The following is a 15,412-nucleotide window of genomic DNA, read 5'->3' as shown; positions in this document are numbered from 1 at the left end:
AGTCACTTCTCCCCTTTCTTTCTAACCATTTGATCTTTTAGAGCGGTTGTTATGTCGTATTTCTGTCGATTTTTTAGTGGTCCTAATACCATTATCCTTTTAGAGCGGTTTTATGTCGTAGTTCCGTTGATTTTTTAGCGGTTATAATACTACTATGAGCGGTTTTTGTGTCTTAGTCTTTCAGAGTGGTTTTTGTGTCATAGTTTTAGAGTAGTTTTTTGTGTGTCGTAGTCCTTTTGATTTATGAGTGGTCATAATATCATATTGTGAGTGACTTTAATCGTCATATTAAGAATGACCTTAACTGCCATATTGAGGATGTAATTTTAGAACAGTTTTCTACGGTGCGGTAGAACTCTGATACACTGAAATTTTATTATGGGAACTTTGTGATTGATAGTCTGCCTTGCAGAATTTGGACAATGCCACGAAACGTCTTAAAGAGAAGTCTGTAATATTTTTTTTGACATAAATTGAAATTTTTAAATAGTTTTCGAAACTAAAAAAAAACAATTATTGATGATTAATATTATGTGTATGTATGATTAATTATAAATGATTATATGATACGAATTGTTCATTTTTTAGGAGTCAAATTCTAATACATACAAAATTACTATTGATTGCACTTAAACATATTTAACTAACTCATAAGATACAAGTTTTAATTAATGGATATATGATCGAACATAAATCCTGACCTCAAAAATTGAATGTATGTCTCTAAAAAATTCAACCACATTGTTAGCCGTAACATCTTCAACCAGACAAATTCCATGATCAACATTCAATAAATAGTTATGAGTGCGACATCAGGTAACAAAGTTGTGAAATTTTTTTGGCTTATTTTATGTAGATGCTTTGGAATTGAGTTTGTAGACATAAGAATCCCGTGAAACAAACGAAAAGACTAGAAACTAAGTAGGTACCCAGTGATAATGCGACAAATTAATTGTGATAGAAAACCATATCTCCAGCTATTTATTTATTATAGCATTTAGCATAAATAAAATGCCACATACAAAAACGATACTTTATACTATCCCTCGTGGACGGTTTGTTGAATTAGTAGTTGCTTCGCTAGCAAGAGGTTCACGAGACGAAATACCTTTATATATTATATGGTCCCCAAAGGAAAAGCTTGTTGATGTGTTAGCTTCATCGATGTTAGGTAAAAAAATTTTAATTTCTGTTGTTCGAACTCTATGAGACTTACTATTTCAATCATTTTGGACTTAGGTCAATTTTATTAATTAATATCGGTTGAGAGTGTTAACGATGATAAACAAATACACACATAAAATGAAGGAAAAGGAAGAAGAGAATGAACTCACTAGGTTTTCATAAACAAATGAATCAAAATTTAAGGTGATAGAGTTACAATATATATATAAGAAAATGAAGAAGTCTAAAATACTCTTACTAATAATATATAATGAAACAAATTAACAATCTGTAAGGAAGATGAGACAAACAGTAGAGTAACAGTTTCATACTAAAGATGATGATGAATAAGATGACAATCAATCTCAATGTGTTTGGTGCGTTCATGAAAGACTGAATTATGAGTAATTTCAATAACAATCTTGTTATCACGTGCATCAGAGTTGGCTCAAAAAGAGAGATACCTATATTAGACAAAAATCAACGCAGCCAAATTATTTCAGCAGTAGTGAATGTCATAACACAATACTCAATTTCTGTAGAAGAGCAAGAGACAATATCTTATTTCTTACTCTTCCAACAAATAAGAAAGTCTTCGATAAAGATACAGAATTTTGTGGTGCACTTACGATCTCTAGTGTCACCCGTCCAATTCGCATCAAAATAAGCATATAACTCAAATGAGAACGACGATGAAAAGAAAATGCTCTGAACTTGAGTATATAACGAAGAATATGAAGAATAATTACCCAATGTACTGAAGTAGGAGAAACAACAAAATGACTGACAACATGAACAACATAAGAAATATCAGGTATTGTAATTGTAAGATACACCAAGCTGTCAACCAAAGTATGGTACAAAGTGAAATCTGGTAAACAAATAAACCAAAACTTAGGGTTATAAAGTTACAATAACTATATATACAAGGGAATAGAAAAATATAAAATACTCTTACTACTAATATATCATAATATTATCTAATAGATAAAATATTAAGGATTAAACAAAATACTAATTTATTACTCGGGAGAGTCTCATAGTATCAGTACCACATTGATGACTTCAAGTACATGAAGAGACTTCAACTTAAAAGACCGATCTATTATGTGAGGAGAGTGTGGTGACTTAAATATTACATTGAACATTTTCATCTATAGATAAATGTAAGACTCATAATAGAAAACAACATAAAGAAATTAAAGAACACAATCACAACGCAAAAACATAATGTTGAAATTGAAAGATCAAAGAAAAAAATAATGACTATTCCTCTAATGACAATGAAAGATTAACGCTGCAAAAATTTTAACTACAGATAAGTTTCTCTCAAACACTCATGTGATCCTCAATACAACCACAATCTTCAAAGCAAATATCTAATTTACATCTTAAAATAGTATAAAAGAATATTATAAGATAAAAAGAAATACATATAAAAACTTAAAGAGTTTTTGACGAATGCATTTTGTAATAAAAAATTAAAATTAAAATATATAGTTTTAACTTTTCTCTTGTATATTTACCATAAAAGGCAATGTAAGACTTTTATTACTAATAAATCCAAAGAAACATATACATTTTGAATATTGATATTTTTGACTTAAAAAACAGTGATTGTTAGTGAAATATTTTAGTTTTTTTTTTAATTTTTTTTTGTTAACAAAGTGGTATATTTTAGTTATCTACTTTTGTTTTTGAAAGGAAAAAAAACTTATACTATTTTCTGTCTCTAGTTATCGATATCATTTGAAAAAACATTGTCTGTAAATATAAATATTATTTCAAATTATTATATACATTTGTTTATATATATTTTTTAAATATATCACTTATTAGTACTATTAATTGATCTTAAAACATAAAAAGTTAGAACACACGTGAAAAAATCAACGATTGTTTATAAAAAGTGATGGAGGTAGTAAAATATAAAAATAATATGATCTTTAATAAAAAAATAATATGAACATAAATCTTTTCTGTATGTTGCGGCACAAATTTCTCAAATATAGCTTTTGCTTCCCTATAATCCAAACATTACAAGCAATAAATTGTTGATTGTGTCGAGAATTTTCTAGTCCTTGTACCTCAGAAGCATTTCCAATTTGATAGGATAATAATAGAGTCACGAGAACTTTAAATAAAGAAATAGAGTCACGAGAAATGGTGTACATAATGTGATAACAAATGTGTAGCCATATCGGTCATAAAGTGTTTAGTCATAAAAGAATTGGTGTTTATGAGTACAATTATTTATTTACATATAAAAAAGAAATGGTGTCACAATATTCCAAACATTGTCCATATTTTTTGCTAAAGGATTAACTATGTTTTTCAATTAGCTATGCAACAGACGAATCTAAATACGAGAATATCATTTTTTTTTGTTTATTTTTTAAAATAAGCGTGTTCTATATAAATTTAGTTTCTTTTTATATATTTTTTTTTATGTGATTTTGTAATAATATTTTTTTTTTCTATTTAGGTGTAATGTTTTCTTCCGTGTTTTGATGTAATATTTATTTTAGTTCAGATTAATATGATAATTTTGATCTATAATATATTTTAATCAATATTAATGTTATAAATATAAAAATATAAATATTTTAAATATTTAAATTTTATTATATTTATAAATATATTGTCGTTTATGTTATGCTGTTATTTTATGCTATTAATTTAAATATTATAAATTTATTTATAAATTAATTATTTTTTATTTTAATACGTTTATATTGTATCGAAATACTCTACAATTTAAATTAACAAATATTTTTATATCAAACAAAAAAAGTCAAGACATATCAATTAAAAAAATGTTTAGTCATAAAAGAATTAGTGTTTATACATATACTGCATTTTATATATAAAAAAAAATAATCGTGTCACGATATTCCAAACATTGTCCATATTTATTGCTAAATGATGAACTTGTTTTTCAATTAGCTATGCGAGACCACCTATTCAAATAAACGAATATAACTTCTTTTAAGATAAAAAATTAGGTGGGCAAAACTTATTTATATGCAGGTCTACATCCATAAAATAAAAAAAAATATATGATTTTGATTTAGATAATAAAAATTTAAGATGAAGTCTAATCAAAAGTAGAGAAAATTTCAAGACTATGTTGAAACCTGCATGATGCAAATTTAAAACCTATTTTTTTACCACCACACTAAATTATTGGAGTTTGATAAGTTGTAAGTTGTGTCAAGATATATATGTAGTATTTTATGGCTTCAAGGTTTATCATCTAGAAGACTAGTTCTTTACTTTTTGGTTTTTCAAGTTTTCTTATGGAGTAGTACTGTTATGCGTGGCACTAATTTTTTTATATTTCCAACAGTGGTATTTGTAATATCTGTAGAAAATTAGTTTATTACAAATGTTGTTGAGATCGATGTGAAATTATTTTGTTGGTTGAAACTTGATTGAAAGTAGCCAGGTAGGTAGGTGGTTTGAGAGAGAGCAGTGAAACACTTCACAGGTTAAGAATCCTTTTGCCTTTTTTGGGTCACACCCACACCATGTGGGCTGATGGGCCTCAAAGAAACAAATGAAACGACCCATGATAGGCCCAGAAACGGATAAGCAAGCTCAAACAAAAAAAAAATACAAAACTAGCATTTGACTATTTATATATGCACTCAAACACCCTTCTAAAACATCTCTCTATTGACTAAAAAAAAATATTCAACTCAAGTAGTTTAAGTGTATATTCGTTTTTACGGTAGATCGATAAAATTACTGTGAACCACTGCAATTTTTCAAAAGTTATATAGTATAGTTTTTATAAAATTACGATAATTTATCATAATTTTGATAATCTCACTCTAAATTCAAATATCCACTAAATGAGTAATATTAATTAATATATATTTTTTTCAACACTAACATACTTTTCTAGAATGTACTATTATTTCACTAAATTATGTGGATCTTTTCGCCTAAATCAAATTTAATATGATTTATATAAATTTCAACTGGAATTATGTATTGAGTAAACAAAACTAATAGAATAATATATCAAAGAATGGGTTCTTCTCCTTAGTATTTTCTCAAAATAAAAAAATAAAAAATTAGAGACTTATCACAAACTCTAGGGTGTTATTCTCTCTTGCAAAAGTTTCTCATTTTCTTTTGTGAATTTCCAAAAGCTCAGGTCCCAGTAAATTAGTATCTTGTTGGTTAAGAAAAATAACAACCATCTGAGATACTTCCAAGATGAAACATGCTATCCATGAACACGATTTTGAGTTCTATAACATATGTCTCTAAATTTGGTTATGTTCACAATGAATATGGATCCATTATGTTTTCTTAACCAATTTTTTATGTTAGGCTCATACTTCGACAAGGTTGCTTAATTCTTAGCAAATGCAGCCAATATTTACACTTAACTGTCATTATTTAAGTTACAAATGCGGCCCTTTGTACTACATATGCTATTTTCAATTATATGCGGCAAAATTTTCTAATTAAAAGTTTATTTTCAATTATATGGATTTTATGTCGTCTGAATGTGTACTTCTGAATAAAAATATTTATTTTTTTGAAATCGTGTGTGGTTGTTTTAGAAATGTTAGGTGGGTAATAAACTTTTTGCACAAAGAAAAGCCCAATAGTCATCATCATGCACTGAAACAACGTCGTTTAGCGTCGACCCGGTCCGGTTTGTTTAAACCGACCTTCGCCGGGTTTCACCTGGTTTATCCGGTTCAAAATCCAACTCCCTTGTCGAACCGAAACACCGAGCAAAAAGAATCATTCAAGTGATCCATTATCTTCAAGTTCAATACCCACAAGGGTTTTTCACCAATTTCGTCTCTTTTCTAAAAATTCCCAATTTTCAACATGTTTTCTCTACATCATCAAGCTTGAGTCTTTCGTTATATAGTATTATTAATTTTTCACTGGTTTGATACAAAAATGTCTCTATTCCTTAAAGCATTGCCTTTGATGACTTTTCGTACCAAACCATCATTTTTCTTTCTCTCTAGGGTTTCCAACACCATTCCAATTCTACTTTCTAGAACCAGAATCAGAACAAGAACCCTTTCTTCTGTTTCTGCTTCAATTCAACCACTTCCTTCTGCTTCTGAAACACTCACATCCAATGCTAAACCCCTTAATAATGAATCACTTCAATGGGTTACTAGGACTGATTTTTGTGGTGAATTGTGTTTAAATCATGTTGGTAAAAGCGTTCAGCTTTGTGGCTGGGTTGCACTTCATAGGGTTCATGGTGGACTCACTTTTCTTAATCTTAGAGACCATACTGGGATTGTTCAGGTACCTACATTGCAAATTATTTCTTATTTAATCTTAAAGACCATTTTTTTTATAATTTGTATTTAGTAATTATGATTTTTGTTATATGAGCTTGTATATTATTGTTGCTTATATGCTTTTGTGTTTTATGTTATGCATGCTCACTACTATTGTTTGTTACATTAGGGGCCGTTTAGTCTGTGAAAATATTTCCTGAACAATTTACTTCAAGAGCCTATCATCAAGGTAAAATGAACACACATTTTAGAAAATGTAACAAGAAATGTTTTCACAAAGTAAAGAGTCTGTTATCATTCATTTCCATTTTCATCATGCATTACTGAACACGGTTGTTGAAATTCAGCTTGTTTTAAATACTACTTTACTATTGGTGTTGTTTATAATTGAACGCGGTGTGTATTCTAATTAAGTTTGAAATTCAGATTACAACCCTTCCGGATGAATTTCCAGTTGCACATTCTGCGATCAATGACCTCAGACTGGAGTATGTGGTTGCCATTGAAGGCGTTGTCAGGTCTCGTCCAAATGAGTCAATCAACAAGAAGATGAAAACTGGCTTAATTGAGGTATATAGTATATACATCATTATCATTAATAATTTTGTTTTGCTATTGGATTCACAACAATTTGGTTGTCTGATCTCCAATATTCGAATTTTGTTGTCTGTGAAGAAATATGCCTTGTACTTGATTGATTGGTGTCTTGACCCAGAAGATATGATTTTTGTAGTTTTAAATGTTTGATTTATTTACCATTTTCTTCTTGTCTACCAAAATTTCATATGTATCCCTGTGTTGCAGGTTGCTGCAAATAAGGTTCAAGTGTTAAATTCTGTGAATTCAAAGCTACCATTCTTAGTTACTACAGCAGATGATGCAAAAGATTCTCTTAAAGAGGAAATCCGTTTGAGGTAGTATCCATCGAGAGTTGCATGGTATTTGTAATTGTTTATTTATATTTATGTTGGTTGGTTTCTCGTAGAGGTCAGAATGACAGAATCTCATTATTTTTTGGTTTTATTGGATTTTTCCTATTTTTAAGTTATTTCTGACTATCACTATTTTTCATAATACCTATTCGTATTTGTATTAGGTAAGTGTATGGGAGGTTTATTGCTTACAATTACTTATTTGCAGGTATCGATGTCTTGATCTAAGGAGGCAGCAAATGAATTTTAACATATTGCTGCGGCATAAAGTGGTTAAACTCATACGGAGATATCTAGAAGACATACATGGTTTTGTGGAGGTACTATCCAGTAGGTTCATCATTTGAGTTATCGAGTCTCTTGCACACCGTACTTTGGTGGTTGCATGTGGTATCTTGTGTTGATCTTTACCTCTTTTTGTTCATAAGGTAGATTGAAACTCCAATACTGTCAAGATCCACACCAGAAGGTGCCCGGGATTATTTAGTTCCATCAAGAATCCAGGTATTTAGATTTGTTCATCTATTGCATGAGATCGTTATTTCAGCTTTTGTTACTCAATATTGCAGCTAAACAACTTTGATATTTAAATTTCTCTTATGTATATCAAACCATTAATTTGTGTTGAATATGAATGAATTGGCTTCCTCCTTATTACTAATAACCTTGCATCATATTTCTTTAACATTTTTAGTTAGTCTTTCTTTCTCTTTGTTTAGTATGGATTTTAATTACAATTTACAATTGAGTTAATAAGACAACCCAACAGACTTTAAAAATATTAGTCTTTTCAAAAGTTCAGCCGGGCAATTTAGATTTATCTCTTGCATTATCAGATCAATTAATTGTTCTTTCAACCGCTCAATACGATATTGCAAAGTTGAACTTAGGAATTGATAGGATTTATGATCCCAGCTTCAAAAAGATATATACCTCAATGGCATTAATGTAGAGCTTTTGCAGATTTGCTTTGTGCATGCACCTCAATAGACACATTGATCCTTTGCCTTATACCCCACAAAGCATCATACTTTTATATTTATCGGTTGTGTTTTGACTGTGTAAAGATGACTGCAAAAACTGTATTAGTAATTTCCCAAAAGCGAGTTGTCTGAATTATGCCACCGAATAACTTTAATTTGATGAGCAGAAAATTGCTAAGATGAAAAGCAATATGGATATTTTTATCTATTTTTTGTGAGATATGTAACTTATGTTTTGTTGATTTACTGTCACATGAATTATGAAGCCAGGAACATTCTATGCCTTGCCACAAAGTCCTCAGCTATTTAAACAAATGCTAATGGTTGCTGGTTTTGATAAATATTATCAAGTAGCAAGGTATAATGCTATTTTTATTTGAGTCTATTTGTATCTTAGCTAATGTTACTGAGGATTTCTATAATTTCTACATTTTTCCTATAAAAAAATCATTTGGTTTGTGTGATTTACATAAACTAAGAATACAAAATGCTTGTTTTTATTAGCTAAACCAAAATTACAATTAAAGTAATTATGATGCATGTGACCATTTTTTTTTTTTTTTGCGATAAAATTCAATTTACTTTTTACCAGATGTTTTCGAGATGAAGATTTAAGAGCTGATAGACAACCAGAATTCACCCAACTTGATATGGAAATGGCTTTTACGCCGTTAGAGGATATGTTAGCTCTTAATGAAGAGTTGATCAGAAAGGTTAGTTCATACTATCTATAATTAGACTTCTCTAACAGGTTTAAAAAATGCATTTATATATTTTTATACATAATTTTGAAGTAATATATTTTTTGTTTATAAAGCTAATAGTAAATTAGATAAAAAAGAGAAAAACATGAACCTGAGGAAACATAGACCTTACCCAGGAAAAAGGGGGAAAAAAATATTTATGAAGGATAACTAAAGAAACAGATTCTAGGACCTTTATTTTGGAGTACGTGTGATTCATAGTTGAGAATGGAGGATAACTAAAGAAACACATTGAGGAACACACACTCCATGATACCAATTTTATTACGAGTCACATTTAATCCTATTCAGAAATTTGAAAGAAGATATAGGTGGTTGGGAGGCAGTATCAATCAGTGTTGTCAACTAGCGGTTATAGCAGCATTTAAACAAGTTGCTATTATTTTGCCATATGCTATTTTGTGCAAAATGCTGTCAAATAGGAGCTATTGCAGCACTATAGCGCGGGAATTTGAACAAACTGCTATTTTCCATGATCCGTGATTGGCAACACCGATATCAATTCATAAACCTAGGCTTCCTTTTTTAATGAAACATTTCAAACTTTTGCAGTCTCGCTTATATTAGGAAGAGACAAGTGTTGAAATGGGAAGGTGTTAATGCTGGAAAATCTGTTTGATAAAGAAAACTATAACAATCGAATCATGTATGTTATGGCTATTTTGAAGTTGGAGATTGTTTGAGGGGCACAAATATTTTATGGCTGTTTTGACTTTGAGGCTGTTCATCTACTAGATTAGAATATATGCTCATTACATGGTGTAAAAATTTGAAATGTCTATCGCAGGTTTTTCTTGAAATTAAGGGCGTGGAATTACCAAACCCTTTCCCTAGGCTTACTTACGCTGAAGCAATGAATAGATATGGTTCGGACCGGCCAGATACCAGATTCGATCTTGAATTAAAAGATGTAATGATATTTTTTTTCACCTCCTCCCATAGTTGTTTTGTAGCGTCTAGTGAATGATAGTTTCTACAATCCTCTTTTCTGTTCGCGTTTCTTTCTTCTTCATTTGATATATAGCTTGATGTAGTCCTGTGTTGAAACTTGAAAATCACTGAAAATTTGCTTCATCGTGCTAAGATATAACTTTTCAATGGCCGCAGGTATCTGACATTTTCTCAGGATCGTCCTTCAAGGTTTTCTCCGATTCCTTGGAGAGTGGGGGAGTTATTAAAGTGTTGTGTGTACCTTCTGGTGCAAAAAAGTACTCAAATTCAGCTCTTAAGAAAGGTGATATTTACAACGAAGCACTCAAATCTGGTGCGAAGGGTTTACCTTTTCTCAAGATCATGGAGAACGGTAAATGATGAATTTGCTATCAATGATTTTTATTATGATATTGAGAGACATGCTTTATGTTTGTTGTATTCCATTGTTTATTGTGTAAACCTTTGATTTTAGGGGATATTGAGGGAATTTCTGCTTTGGTATCAAGTATGGACCCTGCAGCTAAAGAGGATTTGTTAAGGCGATGCTCTGCAGGACCGAGTGATCTGATTTTATTTGCAGTTGGTCATCATGCATCTGTAAATAAAACTCTAGATCGTCTTAGAGTTTATGTCGCACACGAATTAGGTTTGATCGACCATGTAAGTTGTTATCTTCTTTTTAGATGAAAAAAATGTTATCTTTCTCCATTATTCATTTCACTTATATTATCTGGTTATTTTTGTTTGAGATATAGGGCCGACATTCAATTTTGTGGATTACCGACTTTCCAATGTTTGAATGGAATGATTTAGAGCAGAGGCTTGAGGTCAGTTTTGCTTTTAATAACATCCAACAATGTGTTTCTCGATATATAATAACATGTCTAGTTTCAAAATTGTAGTTTCATTATTCGTAATTATGGCTACTGCAGGCTCTTCATCATCCTTTCACTGCACCAAATCCTGAAGACATGAATGATCTTGCATCTGCTCGTGCATTGGCTTATGACATGGTTTACAATGGGGTCGAGGTAATTGAGATCTATTTTTTTATTACTTTTCTCTCTCTTTAAGCTGTGAGCCTGGCGGGTATACAACTGATGTCGATATAAATAACAAAAAAAATTATATGTTTCTGTTAGATTGGCGGCGGGAGTTTGAGAATTTACAAACGTGACATACAACAAAAGGTTTTGGAGACTGTAGGCATCTCAATGGAGCAGGCTAGTCTTATTTATCTTTTTCATTTTCTTTCCATCTTATTATATTTATTAAATGAGTCGATGTTGGCCGGAGAAATTTAAACTAAAAGTTTGTTTGATACATGTGGATTTAGGCTGAAAGCTTCTGCATTGCCTTGCACTGTTGCCATAAGTTTACTTGTATATTTATATATTTCATTTTCTGACAAGTATGTTTATGTGAAGTGCATTTTTTACTTATTTTTCTTAAGTGATCTGTGACACACTCGAGTTTACCAGTTCTTCTATTTTGAAAATAAGGCAGAATGATTATATTGGTAATGCTTTTGATGGTGCGGGTTGCTTTGACTGATTTGAATTATGCATTACAATTTCTTCTCAGGCTGAAGCAAAGTTTGGCTATCTTCTTGAAGCACTTGACATGGGGGCTCCACCACATGGTATGTATATTTTTAAATTTGCCCTTATTATTTTTTGAAATTTTGCAAAATCTGCGGATGAGTCCCTATGTTTTTTGAAATTTCCAAATACGTCTTTAAATTTTATAACGTAACAAATTTCCACAACTTTAAAATTCTCATTTTGAACAAATTTTGTTCTCTGTAAACTTTTAAAAACAGAAAGCTGTTTTTAAAAGAATAATCAAATAGACACTAAAATTTTCTATTATTGCTTCCAAACACACTCTCAATATCATTTGCTTGTGTTGTCAAAAATTGGTCATGGCAGATTGCAGTTAGGGGTGTTCATGATGTAAAAACTGCATTGAATTGGACCACATTAATTGTTTGGTTAAATTTTTGAAAACCACTTTCGAATCAAGTTCAGTGTTGTTCTGAATCGGTTTGAAACTGGTTTATAAGTATAAACCAATTTAATATTTGAACAAGTTTTAAGTTAAAATCGGTTTCGAACAAGTTTTTCGGGAAAAAAATTTTGAAATTCTTTTGACAAAAAAATAGATATAAAAATTTTGATTATTTTTTGAAAATAAATTTTGGAAAAATAATTTCAGAATTCTTTTGACAAAAACTTTTCGATTTTTTTCCGATTATTTTTCGAAAAATAAAAAAGCAAAAATTTTTCAGAAAAATATATTTCTCAAAAAATTTCCAAAAAAAATTGATTTATTGAGTATATGACGTTACTACATTATTTTTCGAAAAAAATAAATTTTGAAAATTTTCTAAGAAAATAATTTCAATTGACCAAAGTATTCAGGCAATCTTATTGAAGATGAACAAACTGTAAATACTAAAATGAACTAATTCTTCTAATGTTCTTTCATATGGCACACCAATTTACAAGTACAGAAATGATAGAATGTTACTTTCTCATTCCCACTAAACTAAAAGCATTTCAATTTGACTAAAAGCAACATCCAATATTTGTCAAGTTGCAATCTAACGAACACTAAATGAATCATCAGTGGCACCGATTACTTCTCAATAGGTTTTATAGCTGTTGATTGTTATTATATATTAACAAATGCAGGAGGCATAGCTTATGGTTTGGACAGATTGGTTATGCTTCTGGTCGGCGCCAATTCTATCAGGGATGTCATCGCTTTCCCCAAAACAACTACTGCACAGTGTGCCCTAACGAGGTCGCCATCTGAGGTGGATCCGCAACAGCTGAAAGATCTTTCAATTACTACATAGATAGGTCTTCAACTCTTCATTTTTGTACTCTGCTGAGGTATAATTTATGTACATTTATTTAATTATTATGTGTTTTAGGAGGGGTAAGTTACCATGTAAACTTACATTTTCATGTTATCACAATTTTTGTGCCTAACATAATCATATTGACTTTACTTATCTCCCCTAACTTTAGAGTACCATGGTCCTATTCTCCTGAGAACGTTAAAATAAAAAAGTTTTAAGTTGGACTCGATTACAATTTTCTGCTCCTATTGTTCGCTGGAGGAGTGAGTAGAGAAACCTGCATGTATTGCTGAAAAAGAATGTGCAAGCCATTTGTCTCATAGCATATGTTGCTGAAAAAAATGTGCACCCCATTTGTTTCAGCCCTTTATCTAGATTGTATTCTCTACAGATGATGTATAGTGCAACATTTGAGGACCATTAGATTTAGAGAGATAAGGTTTTTCTCTCTTATCTAATAATTCTCACAACTGTTGCACCATATATCATATGTAGAGAAGGCAAATTCATGCAATCTAGATAACGGGATGAGATATGGCTTTGAAAGGGATGTGTGTCTTTGTGGCTTGTATTAAGAGTTGTGTTTCTTGAATATGCTATTATCCATCAAAGGGTGTATGCACAAAATTATTGTTACGAATATTATTATAATAATATAATACCTATTATTACTATTTGCACTTTTGGACTTTCTATTTTTCAAGTTAAAATTATATTTTTCCTCCAAATTTATAGTTGGGACTATGAATTACCATTTTCTTAGGCCAAAAATCATAATTTTATATGTTAAAACTTTAGTTTGGGGATCAAAACTGCAACAAATGTTAAAAAAAGAACCAAAAATTTTGATTTTAAAATAAAGGACTAAAAGGCCAATTAAACCTATTTATTTAAAGAAACTTAGGCCGTGTTATAGGCACTGTTCTTACTATTTGCAACTACACTTTTGAATGGGTGTGAAAAAATTGGCCTTTTAAAAAAGTTATACATTCCATCTTATAATTAATGTCATTTTAATAAATAAAAATTATTTCAAAATAAATATCATTTACAATTTTTTATCCAACTTTAATATATTTTTTTTCTATACCATCCTTCAATTGTTATCATATACATAATTTTTAAAATATTATTATACTTCATATCAATAATAGTAAAAAAAGTTATATTATATTTTTTAATACGTGTAAAAATTTTAAACTGACCTTTATAGTGAAATGAAGTATTTCTTTTATGAGATGAAAAGTAAAAATGAAAAGTAAAAAAGTACATAAGAAAGTGCATCTAACTAGTTTAACCCTTCTTTTAAGTTGTTTTCTTTTGAAATATATATCCATTCATGAAAAGAGTACATGCTAGAAATGTTACATTGAGTTATTTCTTTTTTAGAAAAAAAATTTCTTATCAAAAGGCACCAGTAGGTTTATAAAAGAAATTGCACTATATGCAGGTTGAAAGTCGAACGTGATTTCCTTTTTCTTTTGCCAATGTTAATTGTTACAACAAGGTCAACAACTAAAGACACGACTCTTTTGTTACTGCCTCATTTTACCATTAATCCAAGCATGATTTCCATCAAATACAGAGGTAAGTCAAGTACCTATTTTCGTAACATTCAGCACTGCTCTTTTTCTTTATGTGCAAATAGAATGAACAAAACTATGTTGTTATGCAATTTACTATTATCATGGCCTTAATCGTAGGTGTATCCTAGTATTTGACATTATTTATTTAATTAGTTTTTAAAAAATTATTATTATTGTTGACGTGTCAATATCATATTTAATATCTATATGAGTATTGATGCATAACTAATTCGTTGTTTCTTTGTTGGAGAACCATTCAATTCGTCAACACCAATTTTGTTCTTCATAGAATAATTCACTGGTAAATAAAACAGAATCTAAAGTTTCAAGACATACTACACAAGTAACGCCAAAACTATATAGAAAAAAGGAGCAAATGGCCTTGTGGTTATATTATATACGGATGCTGATTAATAACGACAATTCATAATTTATAAATTAATTATTAAAAGTCAATGCAGAAATTTTGTTAGTAAGTCATAATCATATTTTGCTTTTTCATTTGAACATATAGTGCTACCACTTTCTTATAAAAATTAATTAATTATATTAAAATAAAATAAAATAAAATAAAATATTATTGCGTAAGAGTAATTAAGAACTTCGATAGCTTACCCAATGACAACGGCAATTATTTGATTTGATGGATTTAAAATTGAATGGTAGAGAGATTAGAGAAACAAAAATTGTTTTATTTTCCACTTTATGAAAAGTGCATACTTATCATGTTGGTTGCAAAAATTTCATGTAAGTTTAAGGTTAGCTCCAACTCTATGAATTCTTTTATGGTACTAATTAGGTTATTGCTAATCTAACTTCGCACAGTTTATATCAACGAAAAAAGTAGTTACATTAAAAACCTTGCCCGATGTAGAACAACATATAAAGCA

At 29.9% G+C, this 15,412-nt stretch overlaps 1 protein-coding gene across 2 annotated transcripts; it reads left to right on the top strand.

Moving 5' to 3' along the window:
* Positions 1-5,925: 5,925 nt before the first annotated feature.
* On the top strand, positions 5,926-14,697 carry LOC101502887 (aspartate--tRNA ligase, chloroplastic/mitochondrial). 2 transcript variants are annotated; one of them, XM_004503326.4, is made up of 16 exons: positions 5,926-6,459; positions 6,882-7,025; positions 7,260-7,369; positions 7,596-7,707; positions 7,820-7,891; positions 8,637-8,728; positions 8,963-9,083; positions 9,922-10,044; positions 10,242-10,437; positions 10,540-10,727; positions 10,823-10,894; positions 11,000-11,098; positions 11,210-11,290; positions 11,652-11,709; positions 12,764-12,967; positions 14,387-14,697. In XM_004503326.4, exons 1-15 carry the CDS (start codon positions 6,097-6,099, stop codon positions 12,928-12,930), a joined length of 1,998 nt encoding a protein of 665 aa, XP_004503383.1. In that variant the 5' UTR covers positions 5,926-6,096; the 3' UTR covers positions 12,931-12,967; positions 14,387-14,697. The 2 variants fall into 2 exon arrangements, with proteins under 2 accessions (XP_004503383.1, XP_004503382.1); XM_004503325.4 differs by lacking the exon at positions 14,387-14,697 and having other exon boundaries at positions 12,764-13,099.
* Positions 14,698-15,412: the final 715 nt, after the last annotated feature.

This window comes from Cicer arietinum, chromosome 6 (assembly GCF_000331145.2).
Source record: "Cicer arietinum cultivar CDC Frontier isolate Library 1 chromosome 6, Cicar.CDCFrontier_v2.0, whole genome shotgun sequence".
Lineage (NCBI taxonomy): Eukaryota > Viridiplantae > Streptophyta > Magnoliopsida > Fabales > Fabaceae > Cicer > Cicer arietinum.
This window is presented reverse-complemented; position numbering and strand designations above follow the sequence as displayed.